Source organism: Podarcis muralis, chromosome 1, assembly GCF_964188315.1.
Source record: "Podarcis muralis chromosome 1, rPodMur119.hap1.1, whole genome shotgun sequence".
Taxonomy (NCBI): Eukaryota; Metazoa; Chordata; class Lepidosauria; order Squamata; family Lacertidae; genus Podarcis; species Podarcis muralis.
In genome coordinates, this window is record NC_135655.1 from 28,897,048 (window position 1) to 28,918,377 (window position 21,330).

At 41.6% G+C, this 21,330-nt stretch overlaps 1 protein-coding gene across 19 annotated transcripts in view; it reads right to left on the minus strand.

Annotated features, from left to right (window-relative positions):
- NRXN3 (neurexin 3) overlaps positions 1 to 21,330 on the minus strand; it is a 1,192,693-nt gene that overhangs the window by 846,450 nt on the left and 324,913 nt on the right. For 15 of the 19 annotated variants that reach the window (XM_077925136.1, XM_077925127.1, XM_077925120.1 and 12 more), the window contains exons 5-6: positions 8,911 to 9,212; positions 1,746 to 1,769 (exon numbers count right to left, since the gene is read on the minus strand). In XM_077925136.1, coding sequence (XP_077781262.1) covers positions 1,746 to 1,769; positions 8,911 to 9,212 — 326 coding nt within the window. The remainder of the gene's footprint in view (positions 1 to 1,745; positions 1,770 to 8,910; positions 9,213 to 21,330) is intronic. The other 4 variants (XM_077925114.1, XM_077925123.1, XM_077925091.1 and 1 more) reach the window with 1 other exon arrangement.

Consider the following 21,330-nt stretch of genomic DNA (forward strand, 5'->3'; position numbering starts at 1 on the left):
CTGAGGTTTGTTTACTCGGTGCAGCTCAGTTCCATTTTCTGGTCTGCTGTTTTGCCCTGTCCCTTCAGTTCCTCAGTCACCTGTGCTGTTAGTTCAATAGCGCTAAAGCTGAGAAGAGCTATTCTAATCTGCCGCAATGGCTCCCGTTGTTTAACCAGGCCAGAAAATTGAACTGTTCCTCTGAGAGCTTCTGAGAGCTGATTTTTTTTTATTAAAAAAATGATTAATTAGCTGTTATTTGTAGTGATTATTGTTAGTTACGATTGTTAGTAAAGACACTAATGAAGACGAAGTTGATATATTTGATTTTGCTTCTTTCTTTCTTTTTTTGCTCACACGGTATGGTGATAGTCATGCATTCAGGAAGGGAGGGGAGGGGAAGGGAGGGGTCTCACTTTCAATACATTATGGAGGAGCATGCTATGGACCTACAGAGACAACCACCCACCACCCAAGACCGCAACTGAGAGAGAGAGAGAGAGAGAGAGAGAGAGAGAGAGAGAGAGAGAGAATATGATTTAACAGAAAGATAGTAATAATAAAAAAGAAAAAAGTCAACCACACACCAGCAAATTAGAGAAACGGGAGAGAGAAAGAGAGAGAGAACAACAAAAAAATAAAAAATGGCAACATGCACACACCACACACAGTCACACACACCAAACTTTGACACACCCATGCGAGTGATATTCAAAGCTCAGAAGAAGAGAGAGAGAGATTCTGAAAGAGAAAGAGAGGGCTTTTTCACACTTGCATGCAGTTAGGGCTAAACTAAACTTAAAAAGAAAAACCATCCAGACCTTACCAGAAAATGGGGTATAGGGCAAAAAGAAAGAAGTAGCCTGAAATATCCCAAGCCCCATAACACATGGTGGGTGAAGGGAGACAGAAGGGGAGCAGGGTGGGGAGGAAGGGAGTGAAAATGAGGTGTGTTTTGTTTTAATAGGTTATTTGTGGCTTGGAAAAGAGATGGTGGGAAAGAGATTGAGGCTTCCGGTATGGCGAGTGGGGACGGAGGAGGTGGGCATGCCATGCAGAAAATGCGCTGAAACAAACAACTGGCTGAGCTCCTTTTGGCCATGGCAAGTGGAAGGTTGAAGGGAGAGAAAGAGAGAAAATATATGGCAGGAGGAAGAGGGTTAGAAGCAGAAAGGACAGGAAATGCTTCGGCCAGTTTTGCCTACAACAGCTGTCGCCACAACAAAAGGATGAGGGGAGGGAAAGACCAGCCTCACCACAACAAACTATAGGCCCTGACATGGTTGTTGAGCTAAAAACCTTCAGAGAATCCAAAAGAAATGCAGAGGCAGAATGAGAGAGCGCAAAAGAAAGAAAACCAGGAGGAAAGAGAGAGAAGATAGGTAGAAGAGGAGTTTGCAAAAATACTGAGGGGTGGGAAACAGAGTTAAAAATATATTTTTAGGGGGAGAAATTAATGACGTGAAGAAGCCAATGAAGAAAGATGACCAAACCCCATTTCCAGAACTGTTGTATTTGTTTGTTTGCTTCTTGGTGTTATTTTTTTCTTAAAGAAAATGTTTTTTAAAGAAAAAAGAAAAAAAGAGGAAGAAAGGGTATTTACAGCAAAATCAAAGAAAAAGAAAAGAAAAGGGGGACGGTAAGTATAAAGGGTCAGGGGAAAAACAGGGTGGTGGGGGATGGAGAGGTAGAGGGAGGTAACACACGGCAAACCCAAAAAAAGAGACAATAAGAATGATATCTACCAGACAATGTAGTTTGTTTACCATAGCGTGTCCAATGCCTGAGTGCTTTGCGGAAAAGGGGGGAAGAAAGGAAATTAAAAAATTGTGAACAGAACGATTGTTAATTAAAATAACTAAAAGCAAAGATGAGTCGTTAGGGTGTTAGTACATTAGTCGGTTAGTAAAAATGACACATTGCATGAATGGTCTAGTGTTAGTCTTTCAAAAAAGGCTTGGGGCGCCCGACACACACAGAGTGAGAAGAGGACAATATGAGCAGGACTGTCTGGGGGGAACCATGCCATATAGATTGTTAGGAGGAAGGGAGCTGCCTACCCTTCCCATTCTCCTTTTGCTGCTTCCTGCCCACCCCACCCCGAGAAAGTTTATCAACGTTCCAACTCCGTCCCCCCCAACCCATCCCAAACTGGATCAAAATGATAAAATATAAACAATACTTACTTTCCAAAAGCCCATCAAAAATGTATTCCCCATCCATATCTCTCAGCCCCGCATAAATATATACCAGCATGAGCGATTCCAATCTTGCCTCCTCCCACCACCCAAGCCCATTTCTCTCTCCTAGTTATTCCAGCCACTGCTACCCTCCAGCGCTGCTCAGTTATTCTAACCAACCGAATATATCTCTCAGGTGCAGGCTGTTGCTTGACGATTCCCTGGGGGTGGTCCTTCCCGTCCCCCAATTTCCAGATTTCTTTAAAGCGGCTGAACTGGTGACTCTCAGGAAAGACATACAGAACATGAGAGGTTGGACTAACAGAAACGATGTGTAGCTCACCTGCGGTAATCAGAAGGGTGGGGAGAAGCTTGCCTAATTGTGGAAGGCGTGGTGACTGCTTGCATCAGATATTTTGGGAAGAAGGGGGAAAGATGGGTAGAATTTAACATGTCCTTTTATGAGAGAAGGTGGGGAGTAGTATGTCTATTGCTCACTGCTAGGCTTATGGAGAGATGCAGAATAATAAAAGGTGCAGAGGAGCAAAGATGGAGAGTCCCTTATCTCCTCTGCTAGCCTATTGACTCTCCTGCATGGAATTCCTGGTCACCTAGGTTTGCCAAGTAAGTTGCTAAGTGCAAGGCTGCTTAACAGGGTTTGGCAGTGTTTCATAAACCTGCCAAACTCCTTCGGCCAGAGACAACAGAGGGCGAGGAGAAAAGCTGTCCTCTGTTCCCATTCTGAAACTGAAACACACTGGAACTGCCGGAGTAAGTCCACCAGTTACAAAGTGGACTCCCACGTGCTTTTAAAATAAATTACTGCATATCTGTTTAGTAGACAGCAGCCCCAGTATGTTGCATCTAGATTTTCAGTCAATATCTGTTTGGGGCATAAGATGGCACAACTGCAATTGCAATGCCATCATGCCCTTTCCCTTTGGATGATGGTCATTAATACTCAGGGAAGCCTTTCACCATGAAAGGGTGTGTTTCAATTATCCTTGTCCTCCATAAATGAAGAAAAGGGTTATAGCAGTGCAGTTGCAGATGGTGCATTAGGGCTGTGATGCTCATCTGACCTCTGGTTGGTCGCACTGTGACTGCTTACCAGGAGATAGAGCGAGAGGCAGCTGTGAAGTTGGCACAGTGCAGGTGTACTGGTGGGAATGCCAGACAGGGGCACTGCCAGGGCCTTTCCACAATACCCATCTTGCTCCCTTCCTCCACCTTCTGGTAAGCAGCAGTGACATAACCAACTAGAGTTCAGATGAGTGCCACTACCTCACCACACCATCCAATATTGCAGCAGGGCAAAGGGGTCACCAAAGATTATGAAATGTTAGTAGCAAGACAAGTAGAGATCCCAGTTTTTGTGCTGCCCTGCTCTGCCTGTTTAAATGTTTAAATAGGGTGGACACAGCAACCCCTATTACTAACCCTCTTCTGAAAGTGCTGGTGAAAAATATCAAAAATCCCATTCCTACCACAAAAAATGTATCCCATTTGCTAATATTTTAGCAAATATTACTATTTTTAAAAAGTAAACAATTAACAAGGTAAATTAACCGTGGAAACTGCAATGACTACTCAAAAGCTCAGCCATAAAGGGTGATGCTTTGGTGTTAACTACAAACCAATTTACACATGCAGCAGAATCATGTGATGTGAACTCTTGCCGTGGGAACCATTTCAGACTGCAGATGCAGGGATACCATGTTTGAATGCTCAACATAGAAATCTCCCTGCACACTGAAAACTAGTACATCAAGAAGAAAGGCTCTGGACTAGCAATGTCCTTGATGTGCCAATTTGCAATGCAGAGGGTGTTTATTATTTATGGTGAAGCACTGATCTCTCAAAAGATGTTTGAAGTGGTACAGTCCAGAAAGAGTTGTGCCATGCCCTTCTGCTGTGACTGTGCATTGCCTATATTGTCTCTGTCTGACAAGCTGAAGGGGAGATCTTTATTTTTATTTTATTTTACAACTGATCTCTACTTCTAATCCTAATTGTCATCCTCCTTGAACCCAGCATTTTGAATAGGAAGCTCTGGCATGCCTAGAAGATTAATTTTCCTTTGGCCATTGCCTGCCATTGAAGACCGATTCTCACCCAGCGTCAGAAAAAATAATATACACCATTAACCAAAATGGTCAATGAAGCGGCGAGAGAATTTCAGAGAGCAGCCATTCTGAAAATGTCAAAAAATAATAATAATAACAAACAACATGGATAAAAATTGATAAATAAAGTTACATTTTAAAATTGTATTTTGAGGTGACAGTCCTTTACTGGACTGATGAGAATGTCTGAATGAAATGGGATCATTAGGCCCATCCACTGCATGAGGAATGAAATTTACATATGCATGTGATCCAGTGGAAACAAACAAAACATTGCTTTCATTTGCAACCCAGCAGCCCGGTGTCACTTTGAGTAGAATTTAGCCTGACACCATGCTATATTTCTGCTTACACATACATACATCAGATCTGTGGAAGTAAAAGATTTGCAGTGCTAGAGTAGAAAATGTATCCTTTCAAGTGTGGCATTCTTGAAAAAGTGGAAATGTGATCCAGATTTGGAAAACCAGAGAATAACTACATTGTAGGAAGTTAAATGTAAGCCTGTGCTAAGCAAAACCAAGAAGGGTTTATCTAAACATAATGGATTAGCAGCAGGCTACAGAGGAGCAGCACACTCATTTGTCCCCCAGACTCTCTTTTGCAGTCTCTCCGGAGATTGAAAAAGGTCCAAGAGAGCTCTCCGTATCTGCCTTCCAAGTGTGTGTGTGTGTGTGTGTGTGTGTGTGTGTGTGTGTGTGTGTATGGAATCATTACACCCTGAAAACTGCATGGAAGTAGTTTGAGGACAAATGTCCACAGTAAAAAGTAATTGGTCACTAGAGCAGCAGCATTTTTTACAGCTCAAACATGAAATGACTGAATCACTTGCTCTGGTATGTACCTTATCTCTCCTATCATTCTTTATATCAGAGGACTGGAAGGAAGCTAATATAAGCAAATCTAATTAAAAGGTTGCAAAGGTAATCAGGAATCTACACACCAATGTGTCTAATTTTGGTACAGAGGAAATTGGCAGAGGATACATTAAAGAGAGAGAGAGAGAGACTAAATGTGCAGGCAAACACTACCTATTAAGGAGGAAGCAAACATGAATGTCGCAAAGGGAAGCCATGCCTCAAATCTAACATTTTGATGGTCAATAAGAGATTAAAAGTATATAGTGACATTCTGCTAGTGTTGTGAATGTGAATTGCCACACTGGTGCAGCAGAATAGGTATGCACTGCTATACCAGAGACAATAAGAGATGAGGTACAGTTGCTCATTGCTACTTGATGACATAGAACTGGACTGGATAGGGTCAAAGCTGGGGGTGGAGATGACACACTTGTGAATCATCCTAAGGGCATTTTGATCACCACCAAACCCCCATACACTAGTGTGAAAGGTAAAAATGTAAAGGACCCCTGAACAGTTTAGTCCAGTCAAAGGTGACTATGGGGTGTGGCACTCATCTCACTTTTCAGGTCGAGGGAGCTGGCATTTGTCGACAGACAGCTTTCTGGGTCATGTGACCAGCATGACTAAACTGCTACTGGCGCACAGAAGACCGTGACGGAAGCCAGAGCACACTGAAATGCTGTTTACCTTCCTGTCGCAGTGGTACCTATTTATCTGCTTGCACTGGTATGCTTTTGAAAAGTACCATTATCTTGATGTATTAGCTGGTTTTCGACACTCAAGTGAAAACCAAGAAATAGAACTCAGGAGGCAACTATGCAGATAGAAATACGTGGCCTTGGTTCTCAGTGACTGGAGTTAGACTGAAGTTGGGTCACCGGCAACAAAGTGCTGGGCTAGTTGTCATCCAGATAGTGTCCCTTAATACATCTCCTGAGTTTCCTCCATAGGAACTAATGTCAGCTATCAACATATATGGAAGTAACAAAAGTGCTGCACCAGGGAATGACAGTTGCAAGGGGGACAAAATCTGTCTTTGATCCAAGGCTGGCATCACTATTCCACAACCTTGGGCCGCTGCCAGGGCTCGCTGGTCCTGGTGCCCGTCTTGGCTCAACTGCCCCAGACATTTTAAATGGTGCACAGCTTCCCAAACCCAGCTGGGAGGCCCTGGCAGGAACAGGGGAAACATGGGAGCCCTGAAGCATGTCTTTATCCTTGACAATGGGTGGAAGGGCTCTCCCTAGAATGAAGAGGGAAGGGACACTTCCCAGTTGCACATACCTTCCCTTGTCCATCCAGAAAATGGGCATTTTGCTAGCGTGCATTTGGGATCCATAGCAGTCAGCTTGGTTTCCCAAGAATACCTGTGCCAAGCGCCTCACTGCCACTCCCCCTCTCCCGCTAGGTAACTGGCAGCGACACTCGGTATTGAGCAGCCAGGTGAGCAACACTGCCCGACTTGCTGCTACACTTAGGGGAGAAAAAGAGAGAGAGGTGGGAAGATATGGCTGAACTATATAAGATCTTGGGTGGCCTGGGGAAAATGCTTATCCTTTTATATTATGCTGCAAGGTGAGAAGTAAAATTAATTTGCAGCTCTTCTGTAAATAAAGAGCAACATCACACACACACACACACACACACACACACACACATATATTGTTTGTAGAACTCCCTGCCAGTAAGTGTAACACTTGGCAGTGAACAATGAGAGTAAAATCTTTACAGAAGCTAGGGATACTTAAACTGCTAGCAGGCATACTCTGTGCTTTTCTTCTAAATCTTAGCATATCTCAAATCACTGGTAAAAAGGGAGTGGATGAGAGGGACTAGGCATTTTGTTCCCTATGCAGAATCTGTTCTTGTTCTTGTTCTGTAACTGAAATTTCGTAGTGGATCTGAGCTAACTGATAGATGCTGAACCACTCCTTGCATCTGGTATGGCTTTCAATTACTTATATTCAAGGAGGACAGCATAAAAAGGAAAAGGCTTTCATTGGCAATTACAAATCCTCTTATTCATTTTTTTTTCTCTTTAAAAACAGGGCTGCTGCACATTTTGAATTGCAATATGAAAAGTGAATCAGCTTTACAGATTGTTCTTCTGTAAGTATATTCCACATTAAATGTTTCTGCAGGTAAGATAATTATATTTATTACATTTGGAGCACTGAATCATTCAAGTATATCTCAAGTGGCATAAAGAATATTGCAATGCACGGGGGAAAAGGCATCCTAGGACCTACAGATCTAACGTTTCTGAAAAAGAAATGAGAACGCAGTGGCTGATTGTGCTTAAGGAACCCTGATACTGGAAGGCTCTGGAAATTGAAGCTAATTATGCAAGGCAATGCCCAAGGGGAAAAAAGATTTTCCTGGCCCCTGACTGTGATTAGTTAATGTCCTTAGGCATGAGGATTATTACTTTCTATTAGTATAAATGTTCCCTGAAGGCAGATTTTTCAGCCCATAAAGTTGCATAAAATGATTGGTGTTAACATTCATATGAGCAAGCAAAATAAATAGGTTATGTTTTGCTTGCATCAACAAGTGTCGGTCTAAATGTTTGCATTAAAAACAACAACCACCCAGCACTTTAAAGAATTAATTTGAAAGAAATAATAGCTTACAAGCTATTTTACACAGCATTTACCTAATCAAGATGATTTACATATGCAACATAAAGTTCCATTTGTCATGATGTAGATGACCCCGTGACCTGATATATTTCACCAGCTTTCAGAAGCAAGGTTATTTAAATGAATCCTACCTATTAAAAGTTCTTATTTATATTTTATGAGGAAGTTGTGATATTAAAGAGCTGTCTAAGTGAGCACATCACCTGATCTGTCTGCTTAGAAGAGCAACAGGTGAAGTTGCAAAAGGGCAACATCAACCATTGTAGAGCCTCTTCCATGGTAGCTTTGATTAGTAGGTCTTTTGAAGTCCTCGCGGGGAAAAGTGGACAGAGAGAAAAGAAGCAACAGTGTAGATTCATAATGAAAACCAAAACAAAGAAAATAGGGAGATCTGGAAGAAGTACGGCCTGTTAAGTGTCAGGAGCGTAAGGTTAAAATAAGTAACTAGCACACACAAAAATAAACTAAAAAAAAAAAAGAGGGTGGAGAGGCAGAAACAAAGGCTTTTATGGACCCATGTCACTGGGAGGTTCTCCTGCACAAGCCCTCTTGAAATATCCTTGCATTGGTTGCACCAGGTTTTGCACAAGAGAGAGTCCAAGTTGACTGAGTCCTTACAGCATTTGAGTAATGGCATTATGGAAATGGTTAAATCAATTAACAGGACATAAAAGAAGAAAAAGGGGAGCGGATAAAGCAGCTGCAGAAAACAGTCTCCATTCCTACTGTAATTAAATGCAACAAGAATATTACTGATAAGATTGAAATGTAATTAAGGAAATAATAAAAAAGAAAGAAAAGGAGGGGGAAAGAGCAAAGGAAAAGGGAGATGAAAGTAAAGTTAAGTCACAAAATCGTATTGTTAAATCAAATCAAGGGAGGGGGGAAAGACAGAAAATTATTAAGTGGAAATGAAGATATTGCAATGAGGCTAAGTTACAGTAAATTAATGAACACTTGTTTTCCTTCCAGTTACTGTGAAAGGCTAGGATGCAAATGCTCGGCTGTTCCCACCCTGAGCCCCCGTTTATCTAACAGTTGCCCTGTAACCACTGATCTACCCCAACCTTTGATTCAGTAGAGAGGAGCCTCCCCACCATTCTCTCTCCTTCCCCATTACCTGCCGCAGGTTGCGCGTCACTTTAACGTCGTGCCAATGGTTGTCATTAAATTTGCCACTGACTGGCTCCACAATGGCCTCAAAGGCTCCGGACCCCAGGTTAATGATCAATGAGACCGCGCCGTCTTTCAGAGCCAAGTTGACGTAATCGGCCGACTTGCCCGTGTGTAGGATAAGCCCATTGCGCTGCCACGTCTTGAAGGAGAGTGTGATCTCATCGCTGCTGCTCTGAATGGGGTTCTGAGAGAGGTCATAGCAAAGGTATTCGGAACCACGGAAGGTGGCTACATTCTCGTCCCTTGCTGCAGAAGTGGGGAAAAAAAGATGCAGGCATTTGGTCAGTCTTGTTTCATGTGATAATAAAGCTTTTCAGAATTATTGTGGCATTGCTCTTGTCCCATTGTAGCAGGTTTGCTCCCTGCCTAGCTCTGCACGTAAAAAGGGATACCTGAACTGGTTGCCTCTGGTACATAGGAAGTTGCCTTATTCCAAGTGAAACAACTGACAGTTAAAACTGGCCTTGAACTCTCATCAGTCCCAAAGATCATGGATTATAGGAGTCATGGTCCAAAACTCCTGAAATGCATCAGGTTGGGGAAAATGCTCTACACTAACTGGAGATGAGTTTCTGGGCTTGCAGAAGAGAAGGGTCCAGCCCTATCTATAGAAACCACTGACTGAACCATTTGTATGAATATACTATGCTCTACCACTGGCACAGCCTTTCTGAAAATATAGAACCTATCTTTCCTTCAGACAAGGCTTTGCCTGGGGATGGAATCAAGGGCCTTTGCACTCAAAGTGAGAGTCATGCCTCTAGATCAGTCTTTCAGCCTTGTGTCCCTAGATGTTGTTGGACTATTTCCATCATTCCTAACCAGCATAGCCAATGGTCAGGGGTGATGGGTGCTGTAGTTCAAGAACATTTGGGAACCCAAGGTTGAGAATGACTGCTCTAGAGCAACAAGTGTGGCCGCTTTTTCATCCATTGCAGTTTGTGATTTCTACTTTTCCAGTTACACAATCGAACATGTAGATTGCCCCACCCAGATACTAATCACAATTGTTATTATGTACTCTGCACAATCCTTTTTATAATGTTTGCTATATATTTCAGGGAATCAATAAATACATACAAGCGAATAATTGGGAAAGTGAGGAATGGCCACCGGAACCTACTCAATCAAAGCTCTCAGAATTCATATTCAATGAAGCCAGATCTCAAGAAGTCAACCTATGGAACTAGGCTGTGTCTTAGCAATTTTCCTGTGCAGAACCTTCTAATTCCATCTCTTTCAAAACCACCAGTTCTTCTCTTAACCATTTAACGAAGTGTGAAAACGAGGAAGATTTATCAGAGGTTAGTTTTATTGTGAAGTCGGCATTGTCTATGGAATCGTCTAGCAGAAACTAATTAACTGCTTTTGATAAAATTGCTCTTTAGCCACTAGGGTTTTTCCCCTAAATTGACTAATAACTAAAAATCAATTATCTTGTCGGATTTCTCTCTGGTTTTCATTCATTAGTAAAGCAGCATAAAGGAAAGAAGCCACAGCTACGTTATCGAATAGGACTGAAAGCATGGAGGGGCAATTCAAGATATGCGAAATGGGGCAGAGAAAGGACTTTCTGGAAGCAGTAGAAGAACACCAGCAAAGATGACTAAGGGGCACCAGTGGATGGTGTGTTGGGGCTGTGCCACTCACCTGACCTTTGTTTGGCTGAGTCACTGCAGCATACTGGGACGGGGGGGGGGGGGGGAGGTGTGGCAGTGAGGTCTGGGGAGTGCAAACATGCCAGCAGTAGCATCAGATTTGCTTCACATCTGTACCACACTGACCTTTCTAGCACCACACCCCTTCCCTCTCAATGGAAGTCAGGAGAGCAGAGCAGCCCCAGCATGCTGTCCACTCTACTAAGCAATGCTATCAACACTGTAGGTTGGACCTGAACTAAATTAGTTTCCCTTAGGTCACACTGAAATCTAGGAGTCATATTTGTCCCATTGGTTTCAATGGTAACTGTATTCTGGATTCACAAATAAACGAGAGGAATATGGAATGGCTTGAAACAACCACATTTTTCAGAGTCTCTAATACAAAGTTATGCAGCAACTTTTAGGCCTTTGGAACTGCCTGGGTCATGTTACCTTAGCACGAGCCCCTAAATTACCAACTTCTTAATACTAATCTCTACATTAAAAACTCTGTCACTACAGGAGCTGAGTGCAAAGAACTTAGTCTGGATCTAACCTCATAAATCCTTGCTCATCTCACCATACATACATCTGCATAGCAATTAGCTGATGGTGAGCAGCAGCCAAACTAGGGCACATGAAATTTACTGAATGACTAATAACAATTTATGTTTCTTTTTCTCTCATTTACCGTATTTTTTGCTCTATAAGACTCACTTTTTCCCTCCTAAAAAGTAAGGGGAAATGTGTGTGCGTCTTATGGAGCGAATGCAGGCTGCACAGCTATCCCAGAAGCCAGAACAGCAAGAGGGATTGCTGCTTTCGCTGCGCATCCCTCTTGCTGTTCTGGCTTCTGGGATTCTTGCTGTTCTGCAATCCCTCTTGCTGTTCTGCCTTCTGAGATTCAGAATATTTTTTTTCTTGTTTTCCTCCTCCAAAAACTAGGTGCGTCTTGTGGTCTGGTGCATCTTATAGAGCGAAAAATACGGTAATTATTGAACATGGTTCACATCATTCTCATGAATCAGTGATTCACGATAAAGGGACTGGACGCAATGTCCTCTGAATGGCAATGGTGCAATCATTCTTAGGACCAATTCACCTATACTGATTTTTCTTGGAAAGGTTTGTGTTCTGTACATGCATATACATGTACAATTCAGCACATCCAACAAGGGGCAAACAGAGGCCTGTATTAGCATGAAGCTATCTAGCCCAGAAGAACCACCACCAACAATTACATTTCTGAGGCAGCCAGAGTCAAGAGCTTAACAGCATTCTCCTCGCCTCCTTTCTGCTACAGCAATTTCCTGGCCTAGTCACTTCTGATCCAAAGGAAGGAAATGTGTTACAATCAACTCAGACACACACTCTATATACCTGCAGGTACTTCTGATCAAATAGCTAAAGTCTGAGGTCAGGTGTCAAATAGAGTCATTATGACTAAGCCGTTCCCCAACAACCAAAGATTTGTGAAGCGTTGAATATACATTGAAAGGGCTGTGATGAGGGCAAGGCGAATATGAGCTCAATGTACGTTATATGAATAGGACTCACAGCTTCAACCATTTATATGGAATTTAAGTGAGTTATTCAATGTAAGTGCCGAAATGAAAGCTAAGCCATGAATCCCAATATTAACCCAGGGAAGCCATCTCACCATAGAGTTATGAAATATTACACATAAAATATAGAAGATATTACATATACACAACTATGAGCACCACATAATGTTTATTCCACACCTGCAAGGAATCCGCCCTTCAGGTAACAGCACCAACATTTTGGACTCACTGTCCAGTGATATTAGGCAGGTGTGATTACTGTAGTGTTTTTGATGCCTGATAAAACCCATTTTTGTTTAAGCAAGCCTACTCAAGTGATGTAAATGTGATATATTTTTTAATATGAAATTATTTAAAAACTGCTGGTTTTATTTACATGTTGAAAAAGAAATAGGTTAGCTACAATTTTACTAATAATTTTAATGGAAACCAAATTTTACTGGAAACTAAACATAATTTCATTTAAACCAAGTTTGTTCTGAGAGTTGTTAGGAAGCCCCTATTCTACTCACAAAGCTACAATTCCCAGAGTTCCCTGGAAAGAAGGAATGTCTGTTTAACCACTCTGAAAATTGTAGCTGTTTGAGGGGGAACGGGGTCTCCTAACAACCCTCTGCACCCTTAACGAACTACAGCTCCCAGGATACTTTGACGGAAGCCATGACTGTTTAAAGTCATGCACGAACCTACGGGGGATCAGGGACTCTTGAGTCCAATTTTAAAATTTAATTAAAGATGCTTTGAGATATGATAAAACAACTGGTTTTTATAAAGGCATTCTGACATCGTTGACGAGGATTGACATTTTCCACTTCATTCTGTCTTTTAACGCTCAGTCCTGCCTTTGGAAACACAGAGTTGATTATTTCAGAGACCTATCAACAATGACTTAGGAATCTTGTACCTGAGCAGTAATAGCTAGCTAATTTCAAATCTAACAAGGTATAAAGTACGCATCACAGGAGAAAGAGCTCTGAATCACCAGTGATTTATTTGTAAGCACTGTTCTCTTTATCGCCCAACATAAAGGAAGACACAATCCATAGATCTTCCAGACAAGATCAGAAATAAAAAGGCACCAAGAGACCAATGCAGAAATTGTATTTTCGATTTCTACATGTTAGGTACTTATCCTACAAAGCACACACCTTCTTTATATGTTCACAGGACTGGAATGGAATAGGCCATTTAATCAAAGACAGGATACTCTACACAGTACCCCACACCCAACAGGTGAATCAGTAAAACACAAACTACAGTGTGCCCCCAAATAAAGCAGGAGCGAAGAGATAACTGTGAGACACACACACCCCAAGAACACATCACCTCCATACTTTTTTAAAGGCCCTCATCCCACTTCTGATCTTGGTTTAAAAGCTTTCTTCAAAGATCCCTGCAACTTTAATTTTTGTAGAAGCACCTTTGAGCTCAAGGGGCAAGATGCAGGTAACTGTCTTGGAACAAAGTTTGCACTCCAGAACAGAACATGACAAGTCACTCGTGTATGGGATGGGATGTTGGGATGTGAAAGTTCCACTCTCCACACATCTGAATCAGAATTGCAGGAGTTTCAAGTAGCAGCCAAAAATCTCCTCAATGCTTGCTGAATGCAAGCACAATTAACTAATGAGCTATGCATCATTTACTATATCAGAAGGGAAGGCAGAATGATTTCAAATGAATGTATGATATAATGCATACCATGAGGTTTAGGAATTCTAAAAGTGGTGGTGCCACACGAACACACCCCTTTATTTTAATCCAACTTCACAAGAAAGCATTGCTTGGAAATAGCCTGCACGTTCATTTACGCATGAGTGTGATGAATTAGAAGTAATAATAATAAATCACACAGCATGACTTTTATCACAATCCTTGTTTTCAGTTTAATAAAGCGGGTGTCCGATGATCTAGCAAGAGATCTGACTGCCACTTGGCAACACAGACACAGAGGACCGATTCTTCCGCATCATAAAGACAAAAGGGAATATTCAACTTATGAACCTGCCCTTCATCATACTGATTACAGTTCTAAACACAAAACAACAATTTAAAAACAATTCATAGCATAATCTATAACAATATAGCAGGGAAACTCACAAACAGCTACTAGCCATATATTGCCTTCTTCCAAAAGCCTGAATAGGGAAAAAAAGATGTGTCTTTAAGCAGCACCAAAACTCAATTGGTGCCAGATGATTGGTGAATGGGAAGGCATTCCAGAGATGGAGTGCCACCAATGAAGACCACTTCTCATACCAAACCATGCATTTTTCCTGGTGGTGGGACCACAAGAAGGGGGTTCCCAGTTTACCTTAATGCATGAACAGGTTGGTAGCTGGAGAACATGTTTTTTAGGGCTTTATATGTCAGTGTTAACACCTTGAATTGGGTTCAGAAGCATATAGGCCAGCAGTGTGGATTCTTCAAGATCAGTATTATGTGATGTCATCACTTCATGCTGAAATTTGATCTAGACAATTGTCACAATCCATCAAGAACTATGAAACTCCCATTCATTTTAATGTAACCTAAGCTGATACGATTGCCTGTAGCCATAGGAGTATAAAAATTGTTGCCGTTGAAGGTGAAATGAAGTTTACCGAACTTACTTCGAATGTGGTGTGTACACAAACTGGTGATTTGCACATAATTTGCAAGTGGTAATTTATTACTGAGTTGACACCAGGCAGATGTGCATAAACATAGCTCTGAAAGCAGGCTGTTTAGCACATGAGAAACATTTAAATATTTCACCATATTTGTTAATATTACAGTAATTTAAATCCAAATCCTTAACCAGGAGAGAGAAAAGACCTGTAATCGCATGGCTCCCTGGAAGAAACATGTGTTTACATAAATACATTAATACTGGAAGAACAAAGAGATTGAATTTATGTTTTTTAGATTCACAGAGCAGATCTGAACCAACTGAACTAATGCTGCAATAGGCTTAGCGCAAGGCAAGCTTTTCTAAAGAGGAATTGGCTGTGTTTCACTTTGCACAAATCCCTGCCCTAGAAGGAGGATCCTGTCCATGAAAAAGTTGCTTGGCAGACTGAGGGATTCAGCTGGTCTCCCACTGTGACAACAGCAAATTGTACCTGTCTAAACTCTTCCATTGCATTGATCTTGAATAAGACTTAGGGATCTATTCCAACCCTGCCTGTGCGTCAGATCCAGACCACAAAACTGTTACACAGCCATGGGAAACTTTTCAGCTGATGCATCAAATACAACGCTTGAGCATCTTTGGTGACGTATAGTTCAGGCTTTATTATTTGTACCAGGGTAAAGCCTGAAGAGTGTTACTTTCATCTTCTGCCTTGGCTAGAGTTGTGCCTTCAGTCTTTCCAGACTCACCTTCAACTCCCAAACTGCAACAGGAAACCCTCCTTTAATTTCATACTTTATAAATTATTTTACCTCCTCCCATAGCAGTCCACACATCAACATTGGTGACCACATGCTTGAGGTGGTGGACAATTTTTTTCTACCTGAGCTCTACCATAACCAACAACCTCTCCATTGGCACTGAGCTGGACAAGCATATTGGCAAGGCAGCTATGACAATGCCTCTCCGAAAGGGTATGGGAGAATGACCAAGATGAAGGTCTACTAGGCTTTCATGTTCATCATGCTGCTTTATGACAGAGAAACATGGGAGACTTACACTTGCCAGGAATGAAGTCTCATCACTTTCCACATGCACTGCATCACAAAGATTTTGGGCATCACATGGCAGGACAGAGTCTCAAACAAAGATCACATGCTTTCCCAAGCCCACATTCCCAGCAGGCTCACACTACTGTCTCATCGACGTCTATGCTGGATTGGACATGTCCACAGAATGAAAGATGGCAGGATCCTCAAGGACCTGCTCTTCAGGGAGCTGGCTTCAGGCACAAGGCCATTGTGTCTGCAAATGGGAAGTGAAGGCTGACAACATTAACCCCACTGTGTAGGAATCCCTTGTAGATGACCACAGTACCTAGAGACAGGCTGTGTATCCACAGCAGTGACCAGAGGATGAATGACAGCTGAGAGGAGCAGAGAGAGAATAAATGTCATGGTGCCACCTATAGCAGCACAACTAGATGCCCTCATCTGCCCCAAAACATGTCTCTCCCATATTAGTCACTGTAACTCTCAAATGGTTTGACTTCAGTCCCCAAAGGCACACTCTTCCACTGATTCCCAAGACAGATGGATGCCAAAAAGGTGCCCCACTTTTTATCCCCCTTCTGTTAGTATTTTTCATTCTATTTTTTTTTTCTCTCTCTCTCTCTCTCTCTCAAAAAAAAAGAGTGTTGTGGCATAGTACTAAACAGCTTTGGTAATGCTGCCAGACTCCAATTCCCATGAGCCCCAATCATGACTAGTAGTTGGGATGATGGAAGTTGTAGTCCAAAACATCTGGAGAGCACAAGGTTGAGGAAAGCAGGATTATACCCTTACCTTTAAGAGCAGGTGGTAAATACCACCACAGCTAGACTGAATTCTCCTGAACATACTGTCTGACTTTATTTGCTTTGATCTTCCTCTTTCTTCTCCAACAGTACAAACAGGATCTGTCCCTTTGGTCTTTTCCTCCTCCTTGTGTTAGTGAACCAATGCAACCTATGTGCACTGAGTCTATTGTGACATCACAGGTACCAAAGAATGACATCATTAGATCTATGTCACACAAATGTGGCAAAGGAAAATGTGTACCTCTGATCATCACATACTGCACAGGGAATATTTGTTCGCCTTATTTTTCTGAAGATATTATCTTACTAACCTGACAAATGTATGGCTGATCATGTATAATAGGGGAGGGGAAAGGCTGTTTACACATTTAGATCACACCATTTGGTGCCTGAGTTGCTGATAATCACCCTAAGAATATCCATTTCTATTGAAGAGTGGCATATATGTATACTTCTATAACAGACAAAACTTTGTGCAGATGGCACAGTGGCCAGAGATCAGGAGGGTGTTAATGAATGCGATTCATTTCCCAATTATCATCCACTGCTGTTACTTTTGTGCTATTTTAACTCCAGCATTGTATCATTTTGTTGTAATCTGTCTCAACAGATTACATCCATTCAACAACAATCCATTAATAATAACTCATCAAAAATCAAGGCCTATTGGACCACACTTTAGTAGTCCAATAACCAAAGCCTTAAAGCATTTGTAAACTGCAGATTAACATTGTAACCATGGGCATGTTTACTCAGAAAAAAAGTCTTACAAGTACCAGTAATATACAAGGTTACACACTTAGAACCAACCTTTAAGTGAAGGGAGAGTTTATAAATATCCTACATGTGATTTGATTTGTGCCACCAGCATATGCTAATGCCTGACTCATTTAAGACTACATAGAACCTTTAGTCTCAATAATGATCAAACTAACAGGTGGAGAATTCTTTTATTTTTATGTATCTTTATTATTTGTAAAGCAAACCTTTGTATGAGTTAATATTTTATTTTCCCTTTGAAGCTGCACTGTATCTTTGTACTTTTGTCCTTCTAGACTTTGAGGTTTTACAGTTTAGATCTTTCTTTCTTTCTTTCTTTCTTTCTTTCTTTCTTTCTTTCTTTCTTCTTTCTTTCTTTCTTTCTTTCTTTCTTTCTTTCTGTTATATTTGTACTTTTTTGTAGCAAATAAAATAATAATAATTAAAAGTGGCACAGTATGCTAACTATGTACCCTTAAGGAGTATTTACTAATACTTGATGATTGAAATAAAATGATTATATACACTCTTATAAAATAAGTAGACAGGCATGTGTGTTCGTATGAGTGTGTATGCATACAAGTACACACACACACACACACACACACACACCCTGTTTGTAGGAAGCTCAAGCTCTCTCTTTGTGTGTGTGTACTATATGACAAAATCAGTGTTTTGACAGGAGGCAATGACCTGAAAAAAATCCTACAAGATGCTGACCCAGCACAACAAAGGACTTAATGCTTGCCTAATTAGAAACATATGAGTAATCCATTTTAAATGAACACAACTAACTGTGTGATTAAAATTAAACACTGCTTTGTGAGCTTTACAATGAAGTCAGTGCTCTTATTTCTAAATACAGCCCTTTTTTTGGAATAATAAATTCCCTCATCGAAACTAAGCCAGTTGTAAGGATTTTGGAAACCTTTTGTTTACAGCTTTGTGACGTGAAATGTGCCCACATTTAAGCAGCCAGTGGGGAAACAAATATGGGGCGGGGGGGGGGGGGAGTTCAAGTGGTGAACAATGTCTGTAATTAGTTATAAGAAAGGCACAATTTATAAACTAAAGCCTCCATAGCATTTATGAGGTCAACACTCTGTGTAGATGATGCTAGTCCATGATGATATAAGTAGCTTGTGTGTTTTTTTTCTTCTTCTGTCCAACTTCTTACCCAGGTCATATGACTATAATGGGGGAGGACTGGTTAGTAAAAGATTGTTGTGAGTCATCTTATAAAGAAAACTGGTTGTGGCAAGAACCCTCTGTCTGTCCTTGCTCAAGACAGCAGACTTGGGGAAGCAGCAAGTACATAGCATAAAGCGCTTTTGAGCCATCCCTTTTACAAGAGGAGTTAAAATCACCTGCACAATATTACAGCTTCACAGCCTTTCTAGACATTCAGATCCTGCTTCCCTGATGTTGTTCTCTGTCAGCAGGCTGCTTTGGGTGAATGCGCAGATAACATATGGCTAGGGCAGAAGAGTTGAGAAGGGAGGAGTGGTCATGGTTCTCATGACTCTTGAGTGCTAAGCAGGTTATACAGCTGATTACTTTCACTGGTGTTGGATAAAGAGCATCTGAGAGCATCTTGAGACTTAGCACAAGCTGATGCAATCCTCTTCTGCAAGGAAATGTAGCTATGAGGCAACGATTCCCTGTATTCTTCTGTGACTAGTGGTCTTTAAAAAACACATTCCCCTCCAAACCTTTTACTTCTATGACAGTATCCCAAAAGGGGAAGAGGAAAGAATAATGGCAAAACAAACATCGTAGATCATAAATCATCTTTTGGTTTTTATAAATGTAAAACATTATTTTTAAATGGCTAGCTATGGCACATCTATATCTGGATTCTAACCGGATTACTTAGGAAACATACTGTAATATAGATGATGATGATGATGATGATGATGATGATGATGATGATGATGATAATTTATTATTTGTACCCCACCCATCTTGTTGTTGGTCCTGTTGCTGTTGTTATTATTATCATGAATGACAATGTTTCACTAAAAATAAAAGGGCTTGAATGGGGGCATTATACACTCCAGTATTTTTTTAAAGGGCCACTTGAGTGTCTGTACTATAAATAAGCAAGTGGCCACATAATGTGCGCTTGTGTATACGCATTTGCTGATATGGGCATAAAATATGCTAGTCTCCTTATAAGTGCTCATTATTACATGGTGCAGACACTGTTTTTGCATGGTGTATGTTGCATCTCCGGGCTTCATGTGCCTAATCGCCTATGTCTTAATGAGTCATATGTCTCCGCTTGTATAGGGAGCAGGTGCTTCTGGGTATATAGGGCATCTTTGCTTAAGTTGTGCTACAGCTTCAGTGTGTAGGCCAAGGAGAGCTTCTATATACAGAATGGGTATATGAGTAAGGCACACAGGTATATATTTATTTAGTGGGCTGGCAAGTAGGTCGCCTTGATGATTATTTTGTCATGCTCAGATTGTTACCCAAAACAGCACAGGTCATAGGGCCAATGGCCTCTGCAAGAATAGTGGACTGATTAAAACACTCCACACCAGACAGGGATAGATCCTACTGCTGTTTGTTTTTCCAAGTGCTCTTGGGAAGCCAGTAAGTCTGTTCATGCGTTTCTATCATTAGCTTAGTTTATTATTGTAACAATCATATCAGTCCTTGACACAATTGGTCCTAGGTGTCCTCTCTACAGATGGCAGAGCTGCAGTGCACCTTGGTAGAACAATGAGTCAAGGGCAATGAAGTTCCTGGGAAACAGATTAGAATACAAGAAAGATAATGCACTTTGAAACTGCCTGAACATAGCTTAGAGCCATTATAGAGCCCTTGATATGACAGTGAGGTCAGCAGAGAGGTCTTTCTTCTCTGCCTCCATCATGTCTACCAAATATTCATGCAACAGAGCTTTTGTGAGTGGCAAAGAAATTATTGCAGACTTCACTGCTGAGCTGTGAAAAACTGCCAGAGGCCTACTGTGGGGCCATATGAATAATTTTCCAGGTAAAATCGGTCATATTCAGGATGAATTGGGTTCGGCTTTTTTGGCAAATCAATTAGCAGAGGTGCCAATGTACCTGCTTGTCCAATTTTGATAGGTAATGTTGAATATTAGCTGCACCAGCTGCTTTTACGTTTCCAAGTGCTGGTACTTGCCTTTAAAGCAGAGGTAGCCAGCATGGCGCCTCCAAATGTTGCTTGACTCCAGCTCCCATCAGCTCCAGCTAGCTTAGCCAACAGTCAGGGATGATGGTGCCTGGGAGTCCATAGGACAGCACAATGCTGTGTACCCTCTCCCTCTTCAAAGTCTCAATAGTCCAGTGAATCAGAAGGAACGCCTTCACAGCAGGTTTGCTTTGATCTGAAGGAGAGATCTTATTCAGTGTTCTGAAAGTGGCGTAGGTTTGTTCTACAACAGCATGGGGCAGGATGTTCCATACAGTTGTGGCCATACCCTTCCCTCTGAAACCCATAGGGAAATGTGCTGATTGTGGGCTTTCAGCTTTTTGTACAGGAGGGCCTTCCCTGCCCGAAGTGCTTAGGCTTTGCTTCCTGAATTAGTGTATGTATTTATTAAGCCTGTGCTGAAACCCACACCCTTCCAAAGATCCACCCCCACCCCCTGCAATATTGGGAGTGGATTTTCTGCTGCTTTATGGTGATGGCAACGAATTTCTCTGACATTTGCAGGGGAGGGTTGCAGCTTAACTCACGATAATTCTATGAGTTGGTGGAGGGTCTTCCTTTTCTCATATGGCAGTATACAGGTTTCCCTGCTATGCTCAAATACAGAAGCATGTATGGGGCTGTGTGCACAGCACATGGTGCATGAAGCCTGCCTGTACGTTCTTGCATGCCCTCTCTTCATATGATAAGCCATCGCTTCTTCTGCTTGTCTGTGTCTTTCCTCTGCAACGGAGCAGAA